Consider the following 24,740-nt stretch of genomic DNA (forward strand, 5'->3'; position numbering starts at 1 on the left):
ACTGAGTGGAGAACTTACTTGTACATTTCCTCATACCGACGAAGCCCTTCCGCCTTTCCTGCCATTTTGTCAAGCCATTTATTATACTTTGCATTAAGGCTGTAAAAGACATGAATTATCTGAGTTACATCGAATAATTAGATTGGCTGAAAACTAGCAAACTTTAGGGAAAAAAAACAAAAACGTAAAACATTTGTATATGATCAAGAATATACCCTGACATAATCATAAGACAGTATAAATGTATTTTTATATTTCAACATATAGTATATAGTAAATATAACTTCAGTTTAATTGAAATATTAAGCCATTAAATATGAATCCAAATGTTAAGCCAGCAGAGATTTTACCTTGGAAACTGAATTTCTTTATCTTCAACCCTGCTTATAAGGAATTCCTTCAGTGTACAAGTGTTCTCCATCCATTCAATCAAGCCAATCCTAACACAAGGAAAAGAACATTTCAGCCATTACAAAAATATGCATTGGAAATAACAAATAATGAGTAATTTATATCACAAAAGTGTGTGTTGATATTTAAGGGCAAAATTGGTTTTGTTAAAAAAAAAAAAAAAAAAAAGCGAAAGTCCTTCAATTTAAAATCACATGCATCTCCCAAAATGAGAACATTTTAATTTCATCCATTCGCTTGTAAACCATTTCCAGGCCTGTCGCACATGCAGTACCTTGATGTCATGGGGATGACCTGGTAGGTCCTGAGCGCCAGGTTCCTCTGGGAGCAGGCCGCGTCGTGGGACAGGATGATGTTCATGACGCCGAAGAGCTGCTCGATGCGCTGGTCCTGTCGCAGATCCTCACCGCCCTTCACTAGGAAGGGATACTCCCTTTCGTCATTCCCACGGATGATCAACCGCTTGGGCTTCCGAATAGACGTCATCACTTTCACCTGGAAGCAGAGGAAATGGGCATTAGAGAGCGACTCCCATTGTATCACACGTACAACCCACATTTTGTGTTTAGTCTTTAAACACCACATTGAGAAACATACTCCAGATACTTGAAGTACAGTGATTTAAATTGTGCATGAATTTCATAGATTTCTCAATTTATTTAAACTTCACATACCCTTTCATCGAAACCAGTGATTTTTGCATGGTACTCTGGTAATGGTTTTGATTTGCCATCATACTGTCCTGATTAAACAACAGAAAACAAGAATAGTACAAAATTAGGCATCAGGTAGGTTTGTTTTTCTCGGTTCACAAAACCTTCAGTCTGTTACTGAATAAGAACGTCTTGACACAGAAATGCGATGTCATGCACACGGGCTTGGCAGACCTGGGATCTCCAGCTCGTTCCACAGGGTCTCTGGTCTGAAGCTGCTCATCCAGGGGGAGTATTCCTTCAGGTTTCCAGGCATTTTAATGGCTTCCCTCATAGAGGACACCAGCTGATCCACTGACTGCCAATAAGCTTTGTCATTCTTCTTACTTAGCATCGTGGAACCATTTTTGCCAAATATTTTGTCTATTTCTTTAGAAAATTTCTGTATTGGAAAAAAAAAGAAAAGGCAAAACATTGACATAGTATCTTTCTTTTCTTTTTTGATATATGAAAAAGAAAACGTTACAAAAATATATCTATATCTATTAATCACATTAGGACATGTTAATTGGCTGTTAAAAAGTGCTGACTGGAGTGCAAATAAACAGCAACCGAAATAAGTTTCAGGAACTGTTGTCAGAAATAGACAATCATAAATTCCCCCAAAGTCACCCTCTGATTCAGTTATATTTAATATATATGATTTGACAATCTAAAGAAAACTAAGATACCTAAATATGTGCCTGTGACCTCACAATGAGTTTTCCTTTTACAGAAATCACTTGTACAAGCACCTGTACAAACTTCTTGCGGAAAGGGCCCATTCCGTCTGCTCTTAAGATCCCCAGCATAGAGTACATGTCTTCATACATTTTCTTCAGCTTTTTGTCATTCCTTGGTTTTTCAGCTTCATTTTTCAAGTCTTCTACACAGTCCTGCCCAGAGACAATACGCAAAATCAGTGATTACTGCACACTAGACCTTCTATTAGAAGACATAAACAGAATCCAAAGTGTCGTTACCTTAAAGAGCATATCAGGATTTGAGAGTTGTTGCAACGCGTCTATAAAATCTTTGACCACTCCTCCTTTGTCTAGCTGGGACTTCAATCTTGAAAATAAGGCAGAGAGGGGGACATTATTTAAGAAAGATGTCAAGTTAAATCATATATTTGAGGTATGTGGTTTTATGAAAGGATAACCACTCAATCTATTTGGAAAGAAAAAGCTTACTCTCATTGTTATACATCATGCAATTTATATATTGTGCTAATCTGTGCTAATCGCGTTCGCTTCAACATGTTGACCCCTCAGGTCAACATGGACTGCTGGATGCTCCTTCACAACGCCACCACCATTCTGTACCATAACCCTTTTTAATTCTATGCCAACCACACTACCTTGTGACAAACTCTTGGTTTCTATGACCAGTGGCAGAATCCTCAAATTCGTAGTTCTCGCTGCTGATCATGAAGGGATACACAATAGCCTGGGGGTAGGACTGCGCAATCTCCTGGATGACGTGCTGCACTGCCACTGCCTCCTTCTTATCCAGGAGCGCCATCATCTGACTGATCCAGCCAATCAGCTGCCAGCAGGGCACTGATGAGACCTGACAATCAGAAGATAAACAGACACTCAGTTAGATACTGCTGAAAATATAAAAAAACGTATACTGTATACCATATACTGTATACTGAATATGCAGTTAGTTAAGGCTGATGAAGTAATAAAAACCTAACATTTGTGCCACATGTCCCTGCGAACATTGAGCTTTGACCAAAGGAACACAAAGATTGTCTCTGGTCACTGTTACTAATATATAAATATATTTTATCCTATGATAGACAGTGGAATTCGTAACTAACTGCACCCTGAAAAACACTTTCAGGAAAATTAGAATACTATGGTATTAGTTATTGTTTATAGTCTGACAGAGATGTAAAATTAAACGTAATTAATTGAAGAAGGCTGTCTTTACTGACCTCTTTGGCCATGAGGTCTAATGTCTCCGCGGGGTACAACTCTATGATCTGCAGCAGTCTGGGGAACTTCAGCTGAGCTTCTTTAGAGTTCATTTTCAAAGCTTTAAGCATCATCTCCACGATAACGCCAGGAAATGTGGGGAGCTCAGAGAATTCAGAAGCTGAAAAGAAAATAAGCCATGATTCTATAGCCATCGTTGATTGTTGGTCATAACTCACAAAAGCATATTTTGCTACTATAAAAGCAAACTCTCTATATCTATCTATAGGAATGAAATATCAAGACTTGAGATCTGTTGAAAGTTATGTGTTGCTGTAGAAAAACAATGTATATACAGTGAGGGAAAAAAGTATTTGATCCCCTGCTGATTTTGTACGTTTGCCCACTGACAAAGAAATGATCAGTCTATAATTTTAATGGTAGGTGTATTTTAACAGTGAGAGACGGAATAACAACAAAAAAATCCAGAAAAACGCATTTCAAAAAAGTTATAAATTGATTTGCATGTTAATGAGGGAAATAAGTATTTGACCCCTTCGACTTAGTACTTGGTGGCAAAACCCTTGTTGGCAATCACAGAGGTCAGACGTTTCTTGTAGTTGGCCACCAGGTTTGCACACATCTCAGGAGGGATTTTGTCCCACTCCTCTTTGCAGATCCTCTTCAAGTCATTAAGGTTTCGAAGCTGACGTTTGGCAACTCGAACCTTCAGCTCCCTCCACAGATTTTCTATGGGATTAAGGTCTGGAGACTGGCTAGGCCACTCCAGGACCTTAATGTGCTTCTTCTTGAGCCACTCCTTTGTTGCCTTGGCTGTGTGTTTTGGCTCATTGTCTGCTGGAATACCTATCCACGACCCATTTTCAATGCCCTGGCTGAGGGAAGGAGGTTCTCACCCAAGATTTGACAGTACATGGCCCCGTCCATCGTCCCTTTGATGCGGTGCAGTTGTCCTGTCCGCTTAACAGAAAAACACCCCCAAAGCATAATGTTTCCACCTCCATGTTTGACGGTGGGGATGGTGTTCTTGGGGTCATTCCTCCTCCTCCAAACACAGCGAGTTGAGTTGATGCCAAAGAGCTCGATTTTGGTCTCATCTGACCACAACACTTTCACCCAGTTCTCCTCTGAATCATTCAGATGTTCATTGGCAAACTTCAGACGGGCCTGTACATGTGCGTTCTTGAGCAGGGGGACCTTGCGGGCGCTGCAGGATTTCAGTCCTTCACGGCGTAGTGTGTTACCAATTGTTTTCTTGGTGACTATGGTCCCAGCTGCCTTGAGATCATTAACAAGATCCTCCCGTGTAGTTCTGGGCTGATTCCTCACCATTCTCATGATCATTGAAACTACACGAGGTGAGATCTTGCATGGAGCCCCAGACCGAGGGAGACTGACAGTTATTTTGTGTTTTTCCATTTGCAAATAATCGCACCAACTGTTGTCACCTTCTCACCAAGCTGCTTGGCGATGGTCTTGTAGCCCATTCCAGCCTTGTGTAGGTCTACAATCTTGTCCCTGACATCCTTGGACAGCTATTTGGTCTTGGCCATGGTGGAGAGTTTGGAATCTGATTGATTGATTGCTTCTGTGGACAGGTGTCTTTTATACAGGTAACAAGCTGAGATTAGGAGCACTCCCTTTAAGAGACTGCTCCTAATCTCAGCTCGTTACCTGTATAAAAGACACCTGGGAGCCAGAAATCTTGCTGATTGATAGGGGATCAAATACTTATTTCCCTCATTAACATGCAAATCAATTTATAACTTTTTTGAAATGCGTTTTTCTGGATTTTTGTTGTTGTTCTGTCTCTCACTGTTAAAATACACCTACCATTAAAATTATAGACTGATCATTTCTTTGTCAGTGGGCAAACATACAAAATCAGCAGGGGATCAAATACTTTTTTCCCTCACTGTATTGAGCAGGCTAAGATGCTTCACCTTGATCGCTCTGTTCCTCCTCCCACAGTCTTTTGTCACAGAAGTTGGCCAGGGTCATGTAGGCCTCAATGGTACCAGTGGTGTCCACGTGATCAGTCGATCGGGACTGGACCTCCTCTTCAGCCTTCTTCACTGCGCTCTGAAGGAGCTCCAGAGCTTTCCTGTGCAGCCCCACCACCACCTGTACAGCAGCACAGAGACCATTGAACAGAGTACAGATCTACAGGTTTCCGTCTGAGAACAGTGAGGCAGCACAATAAATTAAATAGATTGTGATCAGCTTTTCAGATAGACACAAGAATTCTGTTTTTTTTTAATTTATTGATTTGTATTGTTTTTTACTTTTTCTTTGGACTCCTCCCCTATACAAAGAAAAAATGAATTGTTAAACAAAAATTCAGAAAGTCACTCAGGATTATTCTTGAAATATCTTTACCTGCTGAAGATCGTGAGAGGAGGCTCCCGAGAGTTCCTGTAATTTCCTAGCCTTGTCTGGCCCAATCTGCTCCAGCACCGAAATGTCTCTGCTCAAAGCTGTAGCCATGATGTGGTACGTTGTTCCCAAAAGAGTCTTCTGGTCCCTAAAGATCCGAGCAGTGGTGTTCTGATAGTCAATTTTGCTGTCCTCTGTGGAAGAAGGGAAGACAGTGCATAACCAGATTTGTTATCCAGTAATCCCTCAGTTTACAGCACTAGACACTCCAGGAGAGGAGGGACCATTGAGTTGAAGGGGCACAGCCCTATGAGTGTGACTGTCAGCTCCATACCCAGCAGAGGGATGGTCTTGAGCACCGTGCCAATCTGCTCAGCGCCGCTCTGACTCTGGCTGCGGCTGTGGCTGAAGCGGCTGAAGCTGTGCACCCAGCGCAGCAGCCAGTCGTTGCGTGTCTTCGACTCCCTGTGCAGCTCCTTCAGCAGCTTGGTGGCCACAGAGAAGTTATTCTGCAACAAGAACATTGTACTGGTAGATTATGTGGACCGCAATGTGAAAAGTTAAAAATACAAGAAATGTGCTGTTCATACTTTATTTTAAATTCTTTGAAATCTTTCCACTTTCAGAAATGATGTATTCAAAACATTCATAATTGTTTGCAATTGACTTATCCAATGTTTTCTATATCCAACCCAAATTTACAGTGCAATATATTATTATGCTATATTTTATAAACTAAGCCTTCAACAAAGACCCTCTTGACTTACACGTCGTACATCACAGATAGCACACTAGGACATTCAAATAATATATTCTAAATCAGTGGCTTTACCTGTTTCCTCGCGCTGTCTGCCATCTTCAGTTTCATACTGAATTTACAGTGATTAATCATTGAATCGAGATCTTCAGGTTTCTCGTCTTCCAGCTTCATTCCCATATCTTCATCCCCATCTACTTCCATACTTTCACTTGCTACAGAGCTGGCAAGCTTTTCTTTGATTTTATCAAGAAAGAAGCATCTAGAATGTAACAGTTACCAGGTGTCAGGCTAAGGTTTTACATACAACTGTCAAGTATAAGAAATACTTTGATACATACTGATATTTTAACAAGACAAAACAAGTTGAATGATCACACTTGGACAGTTACTACGGGGAATCAGACTACATTGCGGTTTTCCTTGATTGTTTAAAGAGTACATATATTTACATTAATGGCAAATATGTAATTAATACAGAAGAACTGTTACCGATTTGTGATGATATCATCCCAAACATTCATAGGATCCATTTTGGCATCAGGATATCGATCCATCCAAATTCTTATTAGGTTTCTGAGAGATGACATGGAAACTGTGGGGGAACAAGAGTGACAGATGGATTATCGATATGCTGAATTGAGTTACATAATTCTATTTTCCTTAGAAATGCCAAATCAGTGATCACTTACCATCTTTCGTGATGAAACTGAGGAAATCTTGGATCTCTGTTAAAGCCTGTATAGCCTGCAGTTTGGTGAGACGGCTCCCATAAAGCAGTGCATCGATGCTGGAATAGTTCTTAAAGGAAATGTTCGGAAGTTCAGAATATATTCAGGGCAATGCTCCTATTTTAAAACCCTTGGACAGATGCACTGAAAAACTATCACTGCTAACTTTAAAAGGGACAACACTGCACAGTGCGTAGGTTTTCTAACTGGCTTCTGAAGCAGACATCTTCATCTTCATTACAAGATTTCAATCACTTGGAAGCACAGAGATACAGTCATAACCTATATTAGATCTGAAAGAGCCTTTCAAATGAAACAGGAACTGCAAGGCTCTCCTGGATAAAGATAATCACTTTTCAAATCACCTGTCTTTGCACACTTCTATTATCATGATAGCTAGCTTCAGGATAGTTGTCAACAACTGTAAAGCGCTGGAGCACAGTAGACCGCTGCAGTGTGGTGGACAGCAGGTAAACTGTCAAAGTCTGATTGTTACCATCCAGCCACCCCCACCAAGCTCACCTGCATGAAGACCTGCATGCAGTTGTTGACATAGTACTTGGCCCTGTCGTAGTCGTCCTGCAGAATGTAGAGCAGGCTGAGCTCCTGGCTGTGGTTGGTCTCGATTATGGTTTTCTTCTCCTCCACTTTCATGGCATTGTCAACAAAGGTCAGCAGAGACTGCTCGAGTTCCCCCATCTGCAGCAGCTTCACCATGCTGCGCATCATGTATGGCAGGTAGGCTTCCTGAGGGGCAAGCAAAACCACCAAGCAGATTATTAGCAAACATACCCTAAGAATATATCGCTTATCCACAGGCATTGAACAATCTTTAACAGAAAAAAGAAATCTTCCCAGTGTAAGGCACAATGCTGTTTCTGAAATGTTGTTGGCATGTATCATCATGAGCTGCAGGTTATTTTGGTCCAGATTAGAAGTGGTCTAGGAGACTCTCCACCCCCACAACAATCGTTTTGTTTCGACTGCTCTACTGACCTGGTAGAATGGATCACTCCACATCTTCTCCAAGTCGGCTGGACTGCCATCATCAATGTTGACAGTGGAGCAGTACTGCAGAGACTTCCACTCCGTCAGGTGACTGTACGACTCCAGAGCTGCAATCTCCCAGAAATCCTTCTCTGTGTCTGTGGGATCTCCATCTATCCACTCTTCAGTATTGAGAGCCTATCAAAGACAATCTTCATTTAGGAGTAGTCTATATAGACAGAAACCAATCTTTCAAATTCACACTTGAAATGGATCTGTCAGTCTTCATTCAGCAATGCTTTTTATATTGTAACATAATGGGTGTATCTATCTATCTATCGTGAAGGGTGATGAATGTCCAGTACACCTGTATTACAGTGATATAAGTATTAATAACATGGGAACACGTACAAGACCAAACTAACTTCAGTCCTGAGAGGAGATTTTGTTTTACAGCATGAACAAAACCTTCCTGTGTGAATTACATAATGAAACCATGTTTAAAAGGTCAACACTAGTATTTCACTCAATGGTATTTAAATCTATGTAAAACATATTTGTTTTTATTATCAGCTTTATCAAATATTTTTTGTTTACACACTATGTTGCATTACCTCATTATACAGCTTTACGGCTTCAGAATAGTCACTTTTTGCTTCTGCCTGCAACGCCCTGTTGGTAATTGATTTGGCTCCAATCTTGCCACTGAATATCCCCCGAAGGACATCGTAATCCCCAAGAGACCTGTACAGTCTATGCAATTCAAAGAAAAACAACCAAAAAAGGTTATACGATTTAATTAGAATCTTTTGCATGCATTGCTCTCTCTTAACTATGTATATGGTATATTGTAAAATTTAATATCTAGATAAAACATTTTTCATCCTCCCCTTTTAGTTTTTCTTTAAAAGAGATGAGAAGGTTTTTTTTAAGTGATATTCACCATTGCATTAATTGCTTCAGTCAGACTCCATGGGGTAACAATGAGACATTACAAACTAGCAATACATACATAACTTGAAAGGATTACATAGGAAACTAAACAATATTGTTAATAAATAAATAAGATCTATTCATATTTCATGCAAATTCATGAAACAAATCCAAGGAACAGTATTAAAGCCTAAGTATGTGGTTGTGAGCCAATGCAATTCCAAAGGTCTAAGAGGTAGCAATGAAACCTACTTGGCGAGATGGATCCAGCGCTCGGTGTCAGGAGGAACCTCGCAGCGTCCTCGGGCCCTCTTGGTTGGGGGCTCGTCAATGACACACCCTCTGATCAAGCTCTCCTCTAGCAGCAGGATGCCCATTGGCTGCTGCAAACTTGCCAGACAGCTGGAGCTCACACCTCCTGGGTCCACCTTCAGTAAGTCCCTGTGCTGGTAACTCATGTCCTGCAAGCACACGGGTTCTACTCAGCAAGCAGCTGCTTCAGTGAATGCACAGGCACCGCATGTGTGTCTGTTTCAAAATAACTTCACCAAAATAAACCTCAAAGCATCGAACTGTACAACATACTAAAGAACGATAGAAGAACGTATACTGGATTGGGTACTAACTATATTTTGATTATTATATATTTTTCCTTTTAAGGAATTAACCAACCTACCTGAACACACGTGACAAATGGTGGGAAGTACACTGTGCTTTTGCTCAGGAAGCTATTCATGTTCTTTAATAACTCTTCTGAGATTTTCTTCTGCTCTGCAGCGCTTTTACATGTTTCCATTTCAACCAAGATTGCCGAAAACAAGGAACTGAAGAGCTGCTTGGCAAGAGTGGGATCTCTCTGAAAAACAATGTCAAGGATTAATATTCCCCTTACTTATTTATTCTTTAAATGAGCATTTTTCATAGTTTTAATATGATAATACTGGGAAGTACATATATTTAATGCATGTTACTTCTTTTTTCAGTCATCTCCTTTATTGGAAGAGGTACTTTATGACTAATACACCGATCAGCCATAACATTATGACCTCCTGCCTAATATTGTGTAGGTCCCCTTTTGCCTCCAAAACAGCCCTGATTCGTCGAGGCATGGACTCCACTAGACCTCTGAAGGTGTGCTGTGGTATCTGGCACCAAGACGTTAGCAGCAGATCCTTTAAGTCCTGTAAGTTGCAAGGTGGGGCCTCCATGGATCGGACTTGATTGTCCAGCACATCCCACAGATGCTCGATTGGATTGAGATCTGGGGAATTTGGAGGCCAAGTCAACACCTTGAACTCGTGATTCATCAGACCAGGCCACCTTCTTCCATTGCTCTGTGGTCCAGCTCTGAGGCTCATGTGCTCATTGTAGGTGCTTTTGGCAGTGGACAGGGGTCAGCATGGGCACCCTGACTGGTCTGCGGCTACGCAGCCCCATACGCAACAGACTGTGATGCACTGTGTGTTCTGACACCTTTCTATCAGAACCAGCATTAACTTTTTCAGCAATTTGAGCTACAGTAGCTTGTCTGTTGGATCAGACCACACGGGCCAGCCTTTGCTCCCCACGTGCATCAATGAGCCTTGGCCGCCCATGACCCTGTCGCCGGTTCACCGCTTTTCCTTCCTTTGACCACTTTTGATAGGTACTGACCACTCCAGACCAGGAACACCCCACAAGAGCTGCAGTTTTGGAGATGCTCTGACCCAGTCGTCTAGCCATCACAATTTGGCCCTTGTCAAAGTCGCTCAGATCCTTACGCTTGCCCATTTTTCCTGCTTCTAATACATCAACTTTGAGGACAAAATGTTAACTCGCTGCCTAATATATCCACCCACTGACAGGTGCCATGATAACGAGATTATCAGTGTTATTCACTTCACCTGTCAGTGGTCATAATGGTATGGCTGATCGGTGTATATGAAAGGCTTTGAGTCGGCACAGCTCTGGCAGTGCCAGTGAGTGACACACCTGTGCCAGGGCCTGCAGGGGGGCAATCAAGCTGCTGTGCTGGATCTGGATGTCCGGCAGGTCTCCCTGCCTGTAGCTCCGGTACAGAGTCACCTGGCCTTCCTGCCTCATCTTCCGCTCGGCTACGTTCTCCTGCAACAGACACCAAACAAGGGCTTTACTTAGTCTTTACATCACAGCTGTGAGCAGGAAGGATATTTCATATTGATCTGATTTGCAAATTAATCAACTTGATTGTAAGTATTAACAAAAAGAAACAAGGATGAAAGTGCTGGGGGAAACCAGACCTATTGCTTGTTTGTGGCTAAAATGTGCCCTTGGACAATTACTATGCAAACATTTGAAGGCCTTAAAAATAGTGCAAATTCCTTAGCATGAATACCTTTCTGATTTGTGGATTTCTGAATTATGGCTCCTGTGTCACTTTCTGATCTTAAAATACACTATCAGCACAGCAAGTATTTGACCTGTATCCCCCAGACATGCAAGTCTTCCTCTGAAGCTTTACCTTCTGCTGTCTCTGCTCCCGGATACCTTTCCTGGCAAACTGCAGGCTGACTTTCTCCTGGTCCTTCAGAAACCTTCTCCTCAGTCTCAGTATGTCTGCCCGCTGGTCATTCACTGCTGTCAATTTTAAATTGTTTGGTAAGCCACCCATGCTGATCAAAGTCTAACAGTAATGCAGTAAGCACTTAGATTGAGATTGCTTGCCAAACTGTATGGCCAGAGCCAGTGCTACCCCAGGCAACCTTAGGCGGCTGCCTAGGTGCCATCATTTTGGGGGCACCAAAAATCCTACAGTGTACTGCAGATTGTGAAATTATATTTAATAAGTCATAAAGCAACACAAATAACATATAATAAGAGTTCCCAATAAATAGCAGTAGCTATTAGGATGGAGTGGGGGCATGCCTTGGTGGCAGTTCCCCTAGGGTGCCAATTACCCTTGTATATGACCGTCTCAATCCTTTCAGACAGGTAGAAACAAACACTTATTTTTATTCCATCTTTGTTATAATAAGGAGTAGTTGCTTTATTTTTATTTTTGCCATTTAGTTGTTTTGTAGTTAGACCCCCAGTTAGACCAATAACTAATCCACTCATCTAATTTTCGATACTATTCAGTTCCGAGTTAGAGAGTCCCTTTCAGGCTTACCTTTTTTCTTGCGGTCTACCTCATCTCCGGGAAGAGCGAGACGCTTTTTCCCAAAGTCAGGTCCGACAGGCTTCCTGGCCGCCCGCACCTGCTTCTCGCCCCACTTCCCGAACACAAGCAGGGAGGAGGAGAGGGACTCGGAGCTGGACGGCAGTGAATAGTCTGCCAGGGTGTCCACGCTGTTCCCTGTCAACCAGTTATACGAGGAGCGCCTGCCTGAAACACCAGAGAGCACATTTCCCCTTCAGTCAACAGCAAACACCTGTAGTACAACCTGATTGTTTGGACCTGAACACAGTCATCTAGAGATCTAGAGAGAAAGCAGAACTAGAAGAATTTCAAAGATACTTTAAATTCATAATTCCAAGCTGAAAAGTTCTAACAGGGTTATACTAATAAGGAACAGGCTCTCATGAAAGGACTAAGTTGGGGTTTCGAAAACTACATAAAGAAAACAGATGCATCTGTGGCCTTAACCAGTCTTAGCCCCTCCCCAAGGCTTCCCCTTTTTCCATGCTCACCTGGGGTCTGTGTAGGAGTGAAATCCAGAGTAGCCTGAGTGGCCCTCAGTTGGCCCCCAATTGTCCCTTGAGCACTCTCAGTCCCCTCCTGAGATTGATAGCGGGACCCACTTTGTGTGGCTTGTGTTTCCACAAACATTGGGGTGAGAACGGTACTCCGGTGTCGCCAATTGGAATCAATGATGTAGTCCTGTTACAGGAAATGGAAAGAAAAAGGATTTAAATAGGTTTAACAATCGTTGTCATTATTATAACACCAATTGTGTGTAATGAATAATCAACTAACAGATTGTACACAAGATATTTTATATAGAACCTAGACATGAATTGCCTTTCTGTTTCACATTTTTGGACTTGCTCTACTTTATCATCTAAATGGTTAACAACATAATTGTTGTACTTGTGGTTTGATTGAATCCTTCCAAAAAAGTTATTAGTATTCCAACAAATTAATTAATAAAAGCAAGCCACAGAGCAAATCACCAAATTTAAGACTTAAAGATAACACAGCGTCAGAATTTATAACTTTGGTTCCTAAGCCCAAATATTGAATTTTCCAAAAGAAAATCTAGGGCTTTGAACAGTATGAAGTTGCCCAGTGTTTACCTGGAACGTGCACTCGGAGAGAGGGTACTCAAACATGGCACGGGTGTAGTCAGGGCTCTGGCTGGTCATCTCCAATAGCAAGTTGGTGGCCAGGCTGAGGTAGCGCGTCTCGATCTTACTCGAGTACAGAGACTGCAGGATCACCAACATTCGATCCAGGGTAGCTTTCGGGAGACGGCTCTCGTGGCTCCAGAAATTCCTCACGTAGAGCCTAGGGAGACAGCAATGAGTTGTAACATAATTATAACTTTCATCATCGTTAGGCACAATCAATTCCTCTTGAAAATCATTTGTTTAAAATAAGTTTAACAGATTTAATTGCTTGTTGTTTGACTGAGAAAAAAGCTCAAAATTCACACTCTACTGACCACAAAAATTGTTGTAGCCTTTTATATTCAATTTCTTAGTGCATCTTTTAGAACATAGTTTAGGGTTAAATTCTCCATGAAACATGAACCCAGTCTTTAACAGTATCTAATACAGAAAGCCTTTTAAAAGGAGGGACTTACTGTAAACCTTGGTTTTCATCCACAAGTCCTTGAAGCAGTGTCTCCTTTGCTACATTTGAAATCTCTACAGAGATGCTGTCAGATTCCCTGCAAGCACAAAAACATGTTTTACATTATACGCCACACTTTGAAACACTCAAAGTACTTTTAATATTGAAGTTTTGAAAAAGAGTTATAGTCTTTACATTTAAAGTCTAAATATTTATATGTGCAGAAACCAGGTTTAGAAAGACATTTTGGCCTACGGCAAATTGTTAAGGCTAATCATTAGATGACATGTTTTCTCTTGACTTCTCTAGTTTCTGTAATGAAAAACATGTGACCTTGAATCTCAGAGGGGGCATAAAGGCAAACGGAAATGTTTTTAGGCCATTCTGTATCATCATCAGCCAGCTGAGACAGTGGTATTTTTTAAAAGGTTTTTTTAGGGAAGTAAAGGACGTGTTCACCTGTAGTTGTCATGAATCCACATGATGATGTCATACATCCTCTCTCTGCACACAGGAGAGGGGTGTGTGGTGAATGACGTGACTGGGCCCAGAATCTCCTGCAACTCCATTGGCTGCAGCTTTGCTTGGATCTTGTGTACAATATCCAAACATACTCTCTGCCGGGCCTCATCCCTGTCAAAAGAATGCAATGATTTTCTATCAGTAATAAAGCCAAGTTATGATGTTTTAAATACTTGCGGTATTGTGAAGTTGTTTATATCATTGACAATTGAAAAATGATCTTAAAATTCACAGGGTGCATTACTGTTGAAACTGTGTATACTACTTCACCATTGGGTGTGTATTGATGTAATTACCCTATTTCTGCTTATTAGGGTAAACATGGAAAGCAAGAAAACGGAATCACTCATTGAATACGGTTGATATCACCAAATACATGTAGGACAACCTTTCCCATTCTTTTTCCAGCACATAGAGCTCACCTGTGACCCATGACCTTGGCAAAATCCTTGCTCTTGAGCTGCAGGTAAATATCAGGGATCTCTTCTGCTCTACTCAGCACACACTCCAGACAGTGCGTCTTCAGCACGCCGTGCATTTTGGGCAACAAGTAAAAAACTGCATTCGCAAACCTTGCAAAATCCAGAACATATATTGCATTAAAAAATATTTCATGTAAATCAATGTGACTACATATTTTCATTTAACCTAATCTGATGTTATGAAATTGATAGATATATTCTTTGTGTCAAACTTACTCAAGATATGCGTTTCAGAATGATGCTTCTTTATCATTTCTTTAGTTTGTAATTTTCAGATTATATAAAACTACTATTTTTTGTATATTTCTCTAACTCTGGAAACAAGCTTAAATTGACTGTGGAAAAACTAAACATGAGGATTGTACCATTAAAAAATAGATTATAAATGGAGAATAGGGCCTAGATTTAAAATTAAAATAACTTAAATTAGTTCCTACCTTTCCATAAACGGAGGGAAGTGCTTGACAACTTTACTCAGGCATATAATAAATTTGTCCTCCTTGTCTGACTGCTGCAATTTCTTCAGATGAGTTGCAGTGAACTCAAAAATAGGCCCACTCGATTGCTGGTAATTAAATAAGTAGCGATTAATCATTAGCTTATTCATTAAAAAAATAAAAATTGGATTGCCAAAATACTCAGTATGTGCACCTACCTTCTCCTTCTCAACCATATATTGCATAACCAGTCCAATGACTTCTGCAGCAGCAGCATATATTTCCTTATACCTTATAAAGGATATATTGTTGGCTAAGCACTGAAAGTACCTGAAAATGAAGCAGTAAAAAAATATATATTGATAGAAGAAATATATAAAAAATACATTTCAGCAAGAATAAACAGCTGATATATATATACAGTACTGGGCAAAAGCTTTAGGCAGGTGTGAAAAAATGCTGTAAAGTAAGAATGCTTTCAAAAATAGACTTGTTAATAGATTATATTTATCAATTAACTAAATACAAAGTGAGTGAAAAGAAGAAAAATCTACATCAAATACATATTTGGTGTGACCACCCTTTGCCTTCAAAACAGCATCCATTCTTCTAGGTACACTTGTAGGTTGAAACTCAATCATTAACTGAAACAGACACAGCTGTGTAGGAGGAATAACACTGGGTGAGGAACAGCCAAACTCAGCTAACAAGGTGAGGTTGCTGAAGACAGTTTACTGTCAAAAGTCATACACCATGGCAAGACTGAGCACAGCAACAAGACACAAGGTAGTTATACTGCATCAGCAAGGTCTCTCCCAGGCAGACATTTCAAGGCAGACAGGGGTTTCCAGATGTGAAGTCCAAGCTCTTTTGAAGAAGCACAAAGAAACGGGCAACGTTGAGGACCGTAGACGCAGTGGTCGGCCAAGGAAACTTACTGCAGCAGATGAAAGACACATCATACTTACTTCCCTTCACAATCGGAAGATGTCCAGCAGTGCCATCAGCTCAGAATTGTCAGAAAACAGTGGGACCCTGGTACACCCATCTACTGTCCAGAGAAGTCTGGTCAGAAGTGGCCTTCATGGAAGACTTGCGGCCAAAAAGCCATACCTCCGACGTGGAAACAAGGCTAAGCGACTCAACTATGCATGAAAACACAGGAACTGGGGTGCAGAAAAATGGCAGCAGGTGCTCTGGACTGATGAGTCAAACTTTGAAATATTTGGCTGTAGCAGAAGGGAGTTTGTTTGCCGAAGGGCTGGAGAGCGAATGAGTGTCTGCAGGCAACAGTGAAGCATGGTGGAGGTTCCTTGCAAGTTTGGGGCTGCATTTCTGTAAATTGTTGGGGATTTGGTCAGAATTAATGGTCTCCTCAATGCTGAGAAGTACAGAAAGATACCTATCCATCAGGGATGGCATCTGATTGGCCCCAAATTTATTCTGCAGCATGACAACGAACCCAAACATACAGTGACAGTCACTAGGGTCTATCTTCAGCGTAAAGAAGAACAAGGAGTCCTGGAAGTGATGGTTTGGCCCCACAGAGCCCTGATCTCAACATCATTGAGTCTGTCTGGGATTACATGAAGAGAGAGAAGCAACCGAGGCTGCCTAAATCCACAGAAGAGCTGTGGTTAGTTCTGCAAGATATTTGGGCCAACCTACCTGCCGAGTTCCTTCAAAAACTGTGTGCAAGTGTACCTAGAAGAATTGATGCTGTTTTGAAGGCAAAGGGTGGTCACACCAAATATTGATTTGATTTACATTTTTCTTCTGTTCACTCACTTTGCATTTTGTTAATTGATAAATATAATCTATTAACATGTCTATTTTTGAAAGCATTCTTACTTTACAGCATTTTTTCACACCTGCCTAAAACGTTTGCCCAGTACTGTACACACACATATTATATATATAGTTACTAAGAACAAGAAAAACTAAACTGAGTATTACTACATAAAGTAAAAAAAAAAAACTAACTGTTCAGTAAATATACTTTTAAATACTCACTGTTCATTTTATTTTGCACCTCAGTATTAGGACAAGAGATGGAAGTAAAAATGCACATTACCTGTCATGATTAATTTCACACTTGGGGTCGTAAGGTGGCAGGTTGTTCGCCAATACAATACCAAGCAACTGAATCCCCACAGAATTGTCCTTACTGTTGGGATCTTTCCCAGAGAACCGGTCAAATATCAGACTGAAAAAACAAAGCACTGATTTCAGCAATGTGTGGTTAATCCACAAATAATTAAAATGCTTTGCAGTAAATTCAGAGCAATCCATAGTGTAAATAAGGTTTCAACCAAAACCACACACATATTTACAACAGAATGGCAAACTAATTTTAAATGGTTTAATAATATTGCTGTAGCGCCTTAGGATTAGAGTAATGACACACTGGTAAAAATGGAAAATAAACAAAACTTCCTGGGTTCTGATAAAATCCTAATCAAATAAACTGGTTCAACCAAATCGGCAGCATCCACTATTTTTCACAAGACTAAATAGATTAGGGAAAGGATTCTATGAATGTTGTCTATTACCTGTAGGGGACCACAAGACAGTCCTTCCAGCACTCGACAGTTATCTTGATGATTTCCAGATTGTGTCTGAAGACAGCTCTCTTTTCATGAAATGAATTCTTCATTAAAAACTCCAGAAGTCGATTAGCCAGGACCTCATCTCTGGTATTATCCTGAGAGGGAACACCGTTATTAAAAAAAAAAAAAAAAACCTCAAGACCAGTTTCAGAGTTTCAAATCCCAGTTTCCATTTACATTGACCTTACCTCATTTTTTTTTTTTTTTTTAATTTCTAACTCATCCATGTCTACACAACAGGATGAAAACCATGGGAATCAAAGTGTTCAATTCTATACAGTCCTCATAACCGAACAGTGGGAAGCAGCCTGAACCTGTGGTGTAACGAACTGATTGATTCAAACGATGACTTGTTGACGTGCTCCACAGTTACACTTAACAATTTTGCGGTTTGAATAAATAAAATAAAATGAAGCACATAAGCTCAAATTCCATGATACCTTGGGGGTGGCATTGCTGGTCCAGGAGAGTACAGTGGCGACAATCTCTACCACCATGAAATGAATGCCTTCACCCCCATTGTTCCCAGAGACCACCAACTGCAAAAGGGCCCCGAGCCATAGTTTGGCATATGGACGGAAGATCTGTCAAGAAACAACAAGAAAGTAAAGCTACCACTCTATATTTGGTCATTTTTATTAAAAAAACAGAAGAGCCAACACATAATGTATGTTGTATAGAAGCCTCTTCTGCTTTTATCATCAAGTGCATCAGAATGGCCATGAAAATCATTACACAGGTTACATTCACGAGATCATAACCATCACAGTAATACAACCATTCAGAGACTAATTTTGCAATCAAGCAGGACAGAATTCAGCATGGTCTTCAAACATACTGCAGTCTCTCGATTTCATAACCTATTCCATAATGCATCTCCAACCCCCCCCTCTGTGAATCACAGTCCCTTGTCTTTTGTTTTAACTCAGTTCCACAATAGTTTCCAGCTGTGTTGTTGTTTTGTGGTTGAGAAGGACTCTAGTGCTTTGGTAGTAAATTATTCAAAGAACTTCACGTTTAATACGATTATTTCCAATGCTGACATTTTCCCTCGGGTTTTCAACTCAAGCTCTTCGGCTCTGCAGTTACTCTGCATCCATCTAAAGCAAATTAATTGATGCATCACCCATAGTCAGCATTGGAATTGGGAAAACCTCAAAAACTCTTTAATTTAGTTTAACTCTACAGTACTGAGGCATTTGAGTATCTGATCGGTTCCTTGATAGTGTCTAGATGTTTAATTTAAAATCTTTACTTCACAACTTTTTATGACAATATCACACAGAAAGACAAAGTCTCCTCTCTGGCTGACTTTTTTCCAAGTTCAACTAAGTGTTCTCACCTCCTCAGTGTTGATGATCAGTTTTGCAATGAAAAGACGGATGTTTAATGGAGTGGAAGGGTTGCCAAGCTTCCCGTGCAGAAACTTCATCCAGGGTGGAAGGTTGGTTGGTATTGTGCCCTGAACAGACAACAGGATTCTTGTAAGATAACTACAGAAAAACTTTTAAACTTTATCTCGAGATTAACTTTGTGTAATCTATTAACCAGGAAAAACACCAAAAACAACAACAATCTTGGACATGAAAATCTCTCTTAGGCTACAAGAAAGTTACCTGCTTTAACCAGCTAGTGTGAATGATGTTACTTAAAAACCTTACAAAAACAAATGCAAATATTCTGTGGAAGAGATTCAAGTTGCTTTATTTAATGAACTGCCAAAGCAGATGCCTGGGAGGCCTACAGCAGTGAGCGTTCAGTTCCCACCTCGTCCACTTTTGGGGTGATGTTGTTCCTCTGCATGTGGTTGATGAGGGCAGTCATGGAGGCCATGCACTCATGCTGGTTGAGCTCATCCATTTCCAACTCGACCACATCATCTGGCAACACGGCCTCTGCCCGTTCCTGAGGAGCAACATAAGCACATTCTAACACACGGAGGACCAGTGTAAAAACCTAAGCATTAACTTAAACAAAATATACAGGGTATTTCATTTATTGAGTTACCACACTTGTGTCGGGTGACAAGGAAATAAAGACAGACTCCCCTGACAACTCAAACTGTCTGTCATGTACCCATGATTCTTTCAAACTATAAAATATCTAACTGTGATGAGGGACAAAGTGACAAGTTGTGGTGCAACCGTAAAACACGTAGTGGAACTTAAACTGAAAACACGGCACACGTTTCACAGAGGTTAGCAGAGGTACGTTGGCACGGTTGGTTAATCAGATTAGCAAAGCAAACAATTAACTCAAGGATGAATCAAAGATAAATACAAGAAGTAAAATACTTCGCAATGAACACTGGACATATAAAACTGAAAAAAATGATGGGGGTAGCAAACACACCCTCCTCCTGCCCTGAGTTGTCCTGGAGGAGGGGTCTTGAGAGCCATAGCTGAAACTCTGGACTCCGGTGGAGAAGTCGAACTGGCTCATCTCCTCACTCAGACTGCTGTCTGCCATGTACGACTGTGAGGATAGGTAATGGGGCTCATCTGCAAAAGGGAAAAGGGGGGGGGAAAGACAAATAATGATTTAGAAGTTATTTAATAAAAAGTAATACAGTTCTTACTTTCAGTAATATGTTTAACTGAGTACCCTTTAAAAGTTTATCATAGTCTAACCAAGCCCTTTTATATATTTTAAGGGGTAAATCATAAATGATTATGCAATTCAAGATATACAGATTAAAATAATTTAAGTAAAACAAACAAATAAAAACATATGGTGAACATTTTTCAAAATATATTATCCACTTATAGAATGTACCAATGTGCCAGTTATTAAATGTATATAAAATACAGTCAATCTCACCTGCATCCCCCTCACCAGCCTCTCTTGCCTCTTTACGAATGGCTATATACTTTTTCTTCCTTTCAAGAGGCACCTAAAATTATAAAAATACAAATGTAGCCATGCACTAATCTTTATCATTAGAAATATTTCTAAACATGTTAGACATTTCTGATATGACTTTTACGGGGTTTACACTTTGTAAAAGATTAAAATAATATTACATATAAACATTCTTACCTCAATTTCTACGGGGAATCTGTATGTCCTTTGCACATCAATGATGTTCTCAAAAATAAACTGATTCTGAAAATACAATGGACAAAAGCATCACCATTATCAGTACAAGTTTAATTTAAGGTGCCGATTTCTGAATTTTGCTCACATAATATTCCATAGTGACTGAGTTCAGCAATTTGTTACACATCTTATTAAATCAAAGTGCACAGAAAAGCAGAGGACTTTACAATCCACCTTACTGTGATTTATTTTGCATTGCAGATGTACAGAAATAAGAGCAGCAATTCAGAATTAATTTATAAACATTTTATGAAAGTAGTGCTTGATAATCATTTTTAAGGTTGAATTTGTTCAAAGGGTCGTCTCACCTTCTCTGGTTTCTCACTGAAGAGAAAGCCCTGGTAGAACTTGGTCTCGTTGAAACTACAGCTAATAACGGCAATGGCACAGTTGTATGCAGCACAATGGTACTGTCTTCTCTTCTCCAGCAGCAGTGTCTCCCCTGCCATGTTCTCTGTGAAGGCATCAAAGCAAGACCTGCAATACACAATACCAATATATCAATGGCATCAGCGCCCAGGATGACTGTGGTAAAGCCTGTCATGGAGAGAAGAAACTAAATGGAGACACTGCGACTGGACTTCTCAATTACTGTGTTCTACAACAAGCCACACACCCAGTCTAACCTTTATCAGTACTTCACAAATGGCATTTATACTTCAAGCTGTTGTTTTTATAAGAAAATGTTTGTGGATTGTAAATTTTGATTCTTACTTTAAGAGGGTCTTTGAGAGTTCATTCCCCTCGGCCTTGCAGGGTCCTCTGAAGGCCTGATTGATCGTTGATTCTTTGGAATAAACCTCTTCCTTTGGCATGCGTGAATACAGGACATCCAGTAGCTTGTAGCTGCCATTCTTCTTTATGAGCTGGGTCTCAAATGTCACCTCGTTGAACTGGAAAACAGAAGCTCTTCATTAACCTATAGAGAAGATTTTAAAATGTTCCATTCTGGAGGGTTCTAGGTTGTATCCCAGTGCTTAGCCATTCAAATACAGCAGTCACAAAGACATTTTAATGATAATATGCATAAACAGAAAACTATTTCTGTTCTTACTACTATATATTTCTTAAAACAGATATTAATTATATTGCATGGGTATCAAACTCAAACCAGCTTAAAAAAAAAAAAACTAGCTTAATTTAAAGATGGACAAAATTGTGAGCCTTTTTCATTTACTATATTAATGCCACTCAGATTATTCCTCAACAACAAATACACTGCAATTTCTAATGCTGGAAGCAAACCGTGAGGGGGTCTCTGTACCTTTGTGAACCTGGTCTGCAGTGTGTCCATGATATCGTTGACCGTCTTGACAAAGAAGTTCCTCAGCGCGTCGGGGCTGCAATGCAGGACGAGGGTAAGCAGAACCCGGTCCAGCACTGCCTGACACACGGTGTTGGACGGCAGCGCCCCGGCCTGGAACATCTGGTACACCGTGTGCATCAGCAGCACCTGGCTCTCACAATCGGACCTGCACACACACGACACACACAGCATTACTTTCTGTTTGGCTGTTTATGTGAGAAAATCTGAAGTGCCCTTCCTTTCTTTTCGTTAAATTGAAGGGAAAAATGTATATAAAACCACATTTTAACCACAAGACACATTATGTATGTATTTTCTGTTGCCTGGTGGTTGTTTTTTTCCTACCCTCATGTGGCTTATGTAGACTAGTTTTCTCTGAGTTCAAAGAGAAAGGGATTAAAGAGTTTTTAAGGGAGATTTATCAATATTTTGGCATGTGTACAGCAATATATTTAATAAGATTCAGACTTGCACTTTTAATTATTAGTCTTTTGGGGGATTTCTTAATACACAGTTGTACCGAGTCAAATATCACATGCAACAACATCATGTACTTAATTTCTCACCGATTAACAATGACAGAACATTTAGAAGTTTCTCCTGGGAAAACTTCAACACACAATGGAAGTGAAGTGTTTTTGAGAGCAGAATTAAAACCACATGTGGAAAAGATCACCAGTGCAGTATTTGCAATGTACAGGGAATGGTGTTTAAACAATTCTGTTACAGACATCTGTTGTAATGTAGAGTTATTACAAGGGTGGGATTAACCAACTTTCGTTTAAATATCATAATGATCTTTTTGTATTATTTGGATCCTCGCCTTCTTATGATCCTTTTGAAACAGGTTTGAAAGAGATCTTCCATGATGTGCTTTTGGTCCCGGCAAAGAATTTCAGCCATCAATTTCAACAGCATTGGATTCTGGGAGAGCTCTAATGCATCCAAAAACTATAATAATAAGAAAGGAAAAACACGAACAACATCAGCAACAACTCATTGGCTGGGGATAAACAACTTACATACAGTTTTTATGGAAAAAATATTTAAAATGTTGCATCTCAGCCTTGAAATATTGTAGTTTAACAGATCTTACAAGAGCTGAATAATGAATCGCATGGCTTGGTGAGCATGGAGGAAAATGTCTGATGCATATACTCTTTGATTGACAGTATGGGAGTGCAAGGGGTGATGGCGGCTGTATTTTAATATTTTCCTCAGCACACTCAACTGTGCATTTTATGGCAATGCACTATACAGTTCCTCCTTCTTTACTAAAGGAGGCAGAGTTTAATCGGGAGTAACATATGACACATTGGAATTACCTTTTTAATACTGTCAACGTAGTTGTTGTAGCGCAGTGATCCCTTGTGGAACTCGTCAGACTGCATGGGAAAGTGGGAGGCCACCAGCACTTCCAGGGATTTCTGGAGGTCAGCCAGAGTGCTCTCCGGGAGGTTGGTGAAGAAGGGCAGAATGATCAAAGCATGACTCTGTATAAAATAACACAAAAATGCATGTCTTCTACAGTACAAAATGAGGGAGTTTTGTTGTGTCATCTTGCCTTGACCCTAACCCCACACCCCCTCCAAAGAAAAACATTAGAACTTTTATACCTTGAGATTTAACGGCAGTGTTGGGTCAGTGATTAGGGTGTTGTAGGTGACAAACACTTCTTTAAAAGCTTCATGGTTTGTATTAAAACAAACTGAGGAATCAATCTGCAATGAAAATAAATAACAATTACGAAATTATAATTAATCAATTACCGAGATTAAGGCTATGTCCAGGACAATGTAGGAAGATTCAGTGAGGCTGTGACAAACCTGTTTGAGATCAATAATATCTGGAAATATAGCATATAATTCCTTATTCTAAGAATGTGTTCATATCAAAAATAGAAATAAATTACATGTATTAGGCAGACAAATGAAATCCCAGCATTGCCACAGCACTCTGAGGAGTCAGTACCTGCAGCACCTTGGACAGCAGAGTCAGGGTGGCCATTTTGCTCTCTGCGGAGGAGCTAGGGACGCCCCACCAGGAGTGCAGAGAGCTCCAGGCGTGCAGCACCCTCTCCACCAGCCGGCTGCCCTGGCTCTTCCTCAAAGTGCGCTCTCGGAAGCTCTGGTCCAGCATGCCGTTCAGCAGAGTGCTGACCTGCACAGTCACATTGGGTTAAAGCCAGAACTGCATGTAAAACACTCAAAATGTAACACTGTTAGTTTGAATTGTAAAAGGCACTTACCAAGAATTGAAGTCCCTAACTCAATTTAACACTGAATACATTTGTAAATGCTACATTGAACTATCAAAGGTTTAAATGCCTAAAGATGTGTGGTGATGACAAATGAGAAAGATGCAAATGAGGCTGAATCCTACTGATGGAACTCACCATTTTGGGGTTTTCTGGTGCCGCTTTCATGAGCTGAGGCACAATGGAGTCCAGGCTTTTCAGCAGCTCTGTGTTGATGGTCTGCTGGAAGAGACTGTAGAAGTACTCCCCATGAGAGAAGGTGATGAAGTTCCTGCTGGATGTTCCTGAGAGAGGCACTGAGAGCATGATGGTGTTCAGCAGCAAGCTCACCACTTGCTCACTCTGAAATGAAGCCGGTACAACACATACAGTTCAAACACAAGTCAATGTACAAATCAATGAGTGGAACAAAAACTGTTCTCCTGACATCTTTATGTAAGAC

General features: G+C 40.4%; 1 protein-coding gene across 2 annotated transcripts in view; it reads right to left on the reverse strand.

Annotated features, from left to right (window-relative positions):
- Window positions 1–24,740, reverse strand: part of prkdc (protein kinase, DNA-activated, catalytic subunit) — a 51,680-nt gene that overhangs the window by 8,100 nt on the left and 18,840 nt on the right. For both annotated transcript variants that reach the window (XM_066719645.1, XM_066719644.1), the window contains exons 36-81: window positions 24,437–24,640; window positions 24,013–24,201; window positions 23,658–23,762; window positions 23,367–23,534; window positions 22,865–22,992; window positions 22,000–22,207; window positions 21,450–21,628; window positions 21,044–21,212; window positions 20,676–20,741; window positions 20,457–20,529; window positions 19,989–20,137; window positions 19,404–19,541; window positions 18,979–19,098; window positions 18,077–18,220; window positions 17,580–17,731; window positions 17,102–17,233; window positions 15,246–15,357; window positions 15,028–15,155; window positions 14,531–14,680; window positions 14,046–14,219; window positions 13,597–13,683; window positions 13,088–13,298; window positions 12,482–12,671; window positions 11,961–12,176; window positions 11,313–11,428; window positions 10,805–10,936; window positions 9,510–9,689; window positions 9,086–9,294; window positions 8,515–8,653; window positions 7,910–8,098; window positions 7,436–7,660; window positions 6,875–6,983; window positions 6,675–6,777; window positions 6,258–6,444; window positions 5,760–5,934; window positions 5,429–5,619; window positions 4,993–5,173; window positions 3,049–3,209; window positions 2,464–2,675; window positions 2,087–2,174; window positions 1,859–1,999; window positions 1,299–1,506; window positions 1,086–1,153; window positions 686–906; window positions 351–440; window positions 19–99 (exon numbers count right to left, since the gene is read on the reverse strand). In XM_066719645.1, the coding sequence (XP_066575742.1) occupies window positions 19–99; window positions 351–440; window positions 686–906; window positions 1,086–1,153; window positions 1,299–1,506; window positions 1,859–1,999; window positions 2,087–2,174; window positions 2,464–2,675; window positions 3,049–3,209; window positions 4,993–5,173; window positions 5,429–5,619; window positions 5,760–5,934; window positions 6,258–6,444; window positions 6,675–6,777; window positions 6,875–6,983; window positions 7,436–7,660; window positions 7,910–8,098; window positions 8,515–8,653; window positions 9,086–9,294; window positions 9,510–9,689; window positions 10,805–10,936; window positions 11,313–11,428; window positions 11,961–12,176; window positions 12,482–12,671; window positions 13,088–13,298; window positions 13,597–13,683; window positions 14,046–14,219; window positions 14,531–14,680; window positions 15,028–15,155; window positions 15,246–15,357; window positions 17,102–17,233; window positions 17,580–17,731; window positions 18,077–18,220; window positions 18,979–19,098; window positions 19,404–19,541; window positions 19,989–20,137; window positions 20,457–20,529; window positions 20,676–20,741; window positions 21,044–21,212; window positions 21,450–21,628; window positions 22,000–22,207; window positions 22,865–22,992; window positions 23,367–23,534; window positions 23,658–23,762; window positions 24,013–24,201; window positions 24,437–24,640 (6,998 nt within the window). The remainder of the gene's footprint in view (window positions 1–18; window positions 100–350; window positions 441–685; window positions 907–1,085; window positions 1,154–1,298; window positions 1,507–1,858; window positions 2,000–2,086; window positions 2,175–2,463; window positions 2,676–3,048; window positions 3,210–4,992; window positions 5,174–5,428; window positions 5,620–5,759; window positions 5,935–6,257; window positions 6,445–6,674; window positions 6,778–6,874; window positions 6,984–7,435; window positions 7,661–7,909; window positions 8,099–8,514; window positions 8,654–9,085; window positions 9,295–9,509; window positions 9,690–10,804; window positions 10,937–11,312; window positions 11,429–11,960; window positions 12,177–12,481; window positions 12,672–13,087; window positions 13,299–13,596; window positions 13,684–14,045; window positions 14,220–14,530; window positions 14,681–15,027; window positions 15,156–15,245; window positions 15,358–17,101; window positions 17,234–17,579; window positions 17,732–18,076; window positions 18,221–18,978; window positions 19,099–19,403; window positions 19,542–19,988; window positions 20,138–20,456; window positions 20,530–20,675; window positions 20,742–21,043; window positions 21,213–21,449; window positions 21,629–21,999; window positions 22,208–22,864; window positions 22,993–23,366; window positions 23,535–23,657; window positions 23,763–24,012; window positions 24,202–24,436; window positions 24,641–24,740) is intronic.

The sequence above is a fragment of the Amia ocellicauda genome, chromosome 2 (assembly GCF_036373705.1).
Source record: "Amia ocellicauda isolate fAmiCal2 chromosome 2, fAmiCal2.hap1, whole genome shotgun sequence".
NCBI lineage: Eukaryota > Metazoa > Chordata > Actinopteri > Amiiformes > Amiidae > Amia > Amia ocellicauda.